Raw genomic sequence first — 6,869 nt, 5'->3', positions numbered from 1 at the left:
TCAGCTTTGGCCCAGAATGCCCAAGGTCAAGTTCAAATTGTGGCAAAAGACACCCGTCAGGAGAAGGATGCAGATCCTTAGGAGTAGATTTATTTATTTATTATTATTTTTTTTTTGGTAAGTTGGGAAAACAATCCCTTAATTTTATCCGTTACTATGTTTATGTTAAACAATTTCCCCTTTAAGGGTTTTATATTTCTATCTGCCCATTTTGGTTTAATTGCTTGTTTCATGGTTGCTATGAATGTAGTGGTCCGTTTTTCATTCGACCCGTCCATCATGTGAGGCCTTTAATTTTATGGTCATTGGGTTAAAACCGAACTTCCAAAATGTGTCCGTCCACGTTGTGTTATGGAATTATAAGTTGCGTCCGTCTTATCGTCTAAAGGGACCGTCCTTCTTACGGACTCGATTAGATTTTTATCCTTAATGGACGGTCCGTCCACCCTTTCCTATATATATTTCCGTCGCCCTGGATGGACCGTTCACCTTATAGGCTTAATATTCAAGGATGGTCCGTCCATTTTAAGTAAAATTTGCATCCTGTATGGGTGAACCGTCCATTTCATGAACTAGGTAGTTTATACCGTCCATTTTAGACTAGGAATTTTTCATCCCCTTGGGATGATCCGTCCAGTCTTTGGACTTTAGTTTATACCCGTCCACTTTTTTATCTTCCTAGGATGATCAGTCCAGTATCTGGACTTAGTTTTTTACCCGTCCACTTTTGTGGACTTAGAATTTTCATCCTCCTGGGATGATCCATCCGGTATCCGGACTTTGTTTATATCCGTCCACTTTTGTGGACTTAGAATTTTCATCCTCCTGGGATGATCCATCCGGTATCCTGACTTTGTTTATATCCGTCCACTTTTGTGGACTTAGAATTTTCATCCTCCTGGGATGATCCATCCGGTATCCGGACTTTGTTTATATCTATCCATTTTTGTGGACTTAGAATCTTCATCCTCCTGGGATGATCCGTCCAGCTTGTGGACTTTATTTATAGCCGTCCACTTTTGTGAACTTAGAATCTTCATCCTTCTGGGATGATCCGTCCAGCTTGTGGACTTTATTTATATCTGTCCACTTTTATGGACTTTGAATATCCATCCTTCTGGGATGATCCGTCCAATCTCTGGACCTTGTCTTTATCTGTCCACTTTTTTGGACTTGGAATTTTCATCCTCCTGGGATGATCCGTCCAGTTTCTGGACTTAGTTTTTTACCCGTCCACTTTTGTGGACTTAGAATATCCATCCTTCTGGGATGATCCGTCCAATCTCTGGACTTAGTTTTTTTTACCCATCCACTTTTGTGGACTTGGAATTTTCATCCTTCTGGTATGATCCGTCCACTCTATGGACTTTATGAGAATTCAGGTAGAAAAGACATAGATGTGTCTGAATATTCTTCTTCTTTTTAAAAAGAAAAAGTATTTGTAGAAAAGTACCTGCCCCCTTGGGCTTAAAAAGAAACTTAAAGTATTGTAGCAAAAATTGTCTAAGTAAAACTGGTAATTGTAGTAAAAGCTAGAAAAAAAGCGTCGTTGTTCTTCATCTCTACTAGTAGTATTTCCATAGGTGCTCCGTGTTCCATAGGTGCTGAAGCCTTCGCCCGTCTAGCAACTCGAGATGGTAGGTGCCCTTCCTCTGCCATGATGCAATCCTGTAGGATCCTTCCCAGTTGGGGCTGAGCTTTCCTTGTGAAGGATCTCTAGTAGCGCCCATTACCTTCCGTAGTACAAGATCTCCAACTTGAAAATCTCGATGCCTGACATTGGAGTTGAAGTATTTCGCCATGAGATTCTGATACCGGGCCATCCTTTGCTCCGCTATCACTCGTACTTCGTCTACTAGGTCGAGCTGAAGGCGCATGGCCTCCTCATTCTTATCCCCGTCGTAGTTCTCCACTCGATAGCTTGTGAGCCCTACTTCTGCTGGGATGACAGTTTCACTTCCGTATGTTAGTCTGAACGGCGTTTCTCCAGTGGGTGTTCTTGCTGTAGTTCGATATGCCTATAGAACGCTTGGTAGCTCGTCCGACCAAATACCCTTTGCCCCCTCGAGTCGGGTCTTGATGATCTTGAGTAAGGATCGGTTCGTGACTTCAACTTGTCCATTGGCCTGTGGGTGTGAGGGCGACGAGTAGTGGTTCTTGATACCTAGCTCCGAATAGAAGTCCCTAAATACGCTGTTATCGAATTGCTTTCCATTGTTGGAGACAAGCACTCTGGGTATCCTGTACCTGCAAATGATATTCTTCCAAACAAAACTTCTAATGTTCTTTTCCGTGATAGTAGCTAGGGCTTCTGCTTCCACCCACTTAGTGAAGTAGTCGATACCAACCACCAAAAACTTTAGTTGCCTAACTGTTGTTGGGAAGGGGCCCATGATATCTAGTCCCCATTGAGCGAAGGGCCAAGGGGCCGTCATGGGGGTCAGTTCTTTGGATGGTTGTCTGATGAGATTACTGAACCTTTGACATTTGTCGCAAGCCTTGACGTAAGCCTGCGCGTCCTTCAGCATTGTAGGCCAATAGTATCCTGCTCAGATCAACTTGTGCACTAATGACCGTGCCCCCAAGTGGTTTCCGCAGATACTCTCGTGGACTTCTCTCATTACGTAATCTGCTTCCTCGTGGCATAGACACCTCAGGTACGGTTGAGAGAACCCTCTTTTGTATAAAACATCTTTTATCAGCATAAATAGTGATGCTTGGATTTTTATTTTTCCAGCGGCATCATTCCCGTCTGGTAAAACGCTAGTCTTCAAGTATGATCTCAATGGCATAGTCCAATTGCTTTCAGAATTTACTTCCTACACATTTGTTCCGTTATCAATAAGTGAGGAGACTTGGACAAATGACAATACCTGTTCAGGGACAAGCATAAATTCTGCTGAGGCTGCTTTTGCTAATCGGTCTGCACATTCGTTTTCCCCCCTCAGGATTTGAACGAATCTGACTTCGAGGTTGCTGATTCGATTCTTCACTTCTTCTAGATACCTTTTCATCCTTTCATTCTTACACTCGTAGCCGCCATTAATCTAACTTGTTACTACCTGTGAGTCGTAATGCACGACCACGTTTTCAGCACCTATAGCCTTTGCAAGGTCTAGTCCTGCCACCAAGGCTTCATATTCTGCCTCGTTGTTGGTTGTGGGGAAATCCAGTCGGATCATGCACTCGATCTTATCCCCCTTCGGGGTTTGGATCACCACGCCGGCCTCTCCTACTCGTCTATTTGAAGATCCGTCCGTGTAAATATTCCACTGTCATGTCTCCTCTGCCCCCTGGCCGTCTCCAAGGATGAATTTGGCGATGAAGTCAGCCACTACTTGCCCTTTTATAGCCGTTCGCGGACGGTACTATATGTCAAACTCGTTAAGCTCCACTACCCACAAAGCCATTCGTCCTGCAGCCTCAGGGCTACTCATGGTTCTTCTCAAGAGCTTGTCCATCAAGACAACGATGGTATGTGCTTGGAAGTACGTTTTGAGTTTTCGCGCTGCGGTTATCAATGCGAAGGCCAACTTCTCCATTTGAGGGTACCTTTTTTCTGTTCTTCGGAGCGCTCGGCTTGTAAAGTAGACTGATCTCTGAGATCCATCTTCCTTTCTCACCAAAGCTATGCTAACAGTGGCTTATGAAACAACAAAATATAGGTAAAGCTCTTCTCCTGGCTTGGAGGGGCTGAGCAACGGGGGTGATGAAAGATATGCCTTACGTTGTCAAACGCCATCTAGCACTCGTCCATCCACTCAAACGATTTTCTCAAGGTGCGGAAGAAAGGTAGACATTTGTCCGTCGCTTTCGAGACAAACCTGTTTAGGGCCATGATTTTGCCATTCAAACTTTGCACCTCCTTAACCGTCCTTGACGGTTCTAAGTCTATTATGGCCCGTATCTTCTCCAGGTTAACCTCTATACCTCTTTGGGATACCATGAAGCCCAAGAATTTCCCCGCCGTCACTCCGAACGTGCATTTTCCTGGGTTTAGCTTCATGTTATATGAGCGGAGGGTGTCAAGATCTCACGGAGGTTGCCTAGGTGATCATCTTCATGTAGGCTCTTCACCAGCATGTCATCAACATAAACTTGTATATTCCTCCTGATCTGGTGCACGAACATCTTGTTCATTAATCTTTGGTATGTTGCTCCAGCATTTTTGAGTCTGAATGGAATCACCTTGTAGCAGAACAGTTCCTAGTTGGTGACAAAAGAAGTCTTCTCTTGATCGGCTTTTTCCATCTTAATCTGGTTATAGCCCAAGAAAGCGTCCATGAAGCTCAAAAGCTGGTGTCTTGCGGTTAAGTCTACCAAAGTATCTATCCAAGGGAGTGGATAGTTGTCTTTGGGGCAGGCCTTATTGAGGTCCGTGAAGTCTACACACATCCTCCATTTTCCATTAGCCTTTTTAACCATGACGACGTTTGCCAACCAGTCGGGGTAGTACACTTCTCGGATAAAATTTGCCTCAAGCAACTTTCATACTTCCTCGGCAATGGCTTTGTCCAGCTCCTGAGCGAATACTCGTTTCTTCTGCCGGATTGGGGAAAATGAGGGTGATACATTCAGCTTGTGAACTATGATTGAGAGGTCGATTCCTAGCATGTCCTCGTGACTTCAGGCGAACACGTCTTGATTGTCTCTTAAGAATGCCGTGAGCTCTTGGCATATCGGCCAGCTTGCTAGTGTACCCACTCTAGTCGTCCATTCTGGCCTTGAGTCATCAAGGATTACTTCTTCTAATTCTTCAACTGGCTCCGCCACTGTTCGTTGTTCTCCTATGCACATTGTTAGCTAATGATCATCCATCTTTAGCATAGCAATATAGCATTCTCGCGCAACCACCTGATTTCCACGCAGTTCTCCTACTCCATAATTCGTTGGGAATTTGATCATTAAATGGTAGGTTAAAGTTACACCCTTCCATGAGTTGAGGGTGGGTCGTTTGAGAATGGCATTGTAAGCCGACGAACAGTCAACCACCAGGAATGCTACTTCCTTAGTGATCTGCTGGGGGTAATCACCCACCGTTACTAACAACGTGACTGTACCAATGGGGAACACTCTCATCCCTCCGAAACCAACTAGAGGGGCATTAACCGGGACCAACTGTTCTCTATCAATCCTTATCTGTTGAAAAGCTAGGTAATACAAGATGTCTGCCGAAGTGCCGTTGTCGACCAGAACCCGGGGCATGTTATAGTCTCCTACCCTTAGGCTGACAACAAGAGCGTCATCATGCGGGTGGTGCAGCCTTCGAGCATCTTCTTCTGAAAATCCGATGACGGGGTTGTCGATCTGTGCCATCTTGGGTACAGTGCCCATAAGCTGAACATTTTGGACCATTCTCAGGTAGGTCTTCCGGGCTTTTTTGGACGACCCAGAAGTTGCCGTGCCCCCTACAATCATCCTTATGTCTCCAATGGGTGGCCTTGGGCGCTCATTCTCCCGTCGCAGAGCCGCTCTTGGGGTGGATCCATTCTTTCCTTGCTAACGAACCTCTATAGCTTCCCTATCTTATAAAGGTCTCTATCTGCTATTTTAGATCGTAGCAATCAGTTGTGTCGTGCCCGTGGTCTCGATGGAAGCAGCAGTACTTGTCCCTTGGCCTCTTGCTGGGATCTCCCTTTAACTGCCGGGGAACGTCAAGGCTCCTTCGTCTTTGATCTGCATCAAAACCTGATCTATTAGGGCAGTTAATGGGGTGAAGCTTGTGAACCTCCCCATGGGGGGTTTGGAGCGTCTATCATCCTGTCGTTCTCCGGTCCTAGCCACCTTGCACCCCCTATCCTGTCGTGTGTCCTCCTATTTTCCCCTTTTTCTGAGCTTATCCTCACGAGCCAGCATTGCGTCTTCTATGTTCATATACTTGGTGGCCTTGTAAAGCACATCCAACATGGTCTTTGGATCGTTCTTGTATAGAGAAAACAAGAACTTACCCTTTCGTAACCCATTAGTGAATGCTGCCACGAGTATCTTGTCATTCGCTTCGTCAACTGAGAGGGCTTTGTTGTTGAAACGGGTTATGTAGGACCTCAACGTCCCGTCCTCCCGCTGCTTAATATTCATCAGACATGTAGTTGACTTCTTGTATCTGTGCCCCCCAATGAAGTGCGAAGTGAACTGGGCGCTCAGCTCCTTGAAAGTACTGATAGAGCTAAGCGTTAACTGACAGAACCAAATTCTCGCAGCACCCTTCAGCGTTGTAGGGAAGGCCCTACACATGATTTCATTTGCAACTCCTTGAAGATGCATCAAGGTCTTGAAGGTCTCCAGGTGATCTAGAGGATCCTTGACTCCGTCGTAACTGTCTATATGTGGCATGCGGAATTTATGCGGCAGAGGGAAGCAATTGACGGAGGCAGTGAACGGTGAGTCTGTTCGGTTGACTAGGTTGTCAAGATCGCTGGATACTCATCCCTTAAGGGCGTTCATCATTACTTCCATCTGCTCCTTCATTGCCTGCATCTCTGCAACAATAGGTGGAGCCGTATCCATGAGGGTTGGGAGGCTTATGTTTTGTCGCTCCGGTCTACTTAGGGCATTACTACCCTCCAGTTTCTCCTGGTTCCTGCGATCAGCACTGGCACCTTCTTAATCTTCTTCTTGGTTTCCCATTGTCGCGTTCTTCCGTTGCAGCTGTTCCTTTAGGGCCTGGTTTTGTCTGGTGAAGCACTCCACTACCGCTATAAGGGTTAGGACCTGTCTCTCCAGGTCAGTAGGTTGTGGCTCGTCTTCCTAAACATTATTGGTGGTGCCATCGAGCGTGTAAGTACCATGCAGCCCTTTGTCCGGGTAGCGTTTGTATGGCCTACAAGCTACAGTTATGATACTATTTCCCACAGACGACACCAACTGAT

The 6,869-nt window shown here is 45.8% G+C and overlaps 1 protein-coding gene across 1 annotated transcript; it reads right to left on the bottom strand.

Annotated features, from left to right (window-relative positions):
• Nucleotides 1-5,814: 5,814 nt before the first annotated feature.
• Nucleotides 5,815-6,333, bottom strand: LOC126704832 (uncharacterized). The gene has a single exon (XM_050403828.1). The coding sequence runs from the start codon at nt 6,331-6,333 to the stop codon at nt 5,815-5,817; it is 519 nt and encodes a 172-aa protein (XP_050259785.1).
• Nucleotides 6,334-6,869: the final 536 nt, after the last annotated feature.

The sequence above is a fragment of the Quercus robur genome, chromosome 11 (genome assembly GCF_932294415.1).
Source record: "Quercus robur chromosome 11, dhQueRobu3.1, whole genome shotgun sequence".
Classification (NCBI taxonomy): Eukaryota; Viridiplantae; Streptophyta; class Magnoliopsida; order Fagales; family Fagaceae; genus Quercus; species Quercus robur.
This window is presented reverse-complemented; position numbering and strand designations above follow the sequence as displayed.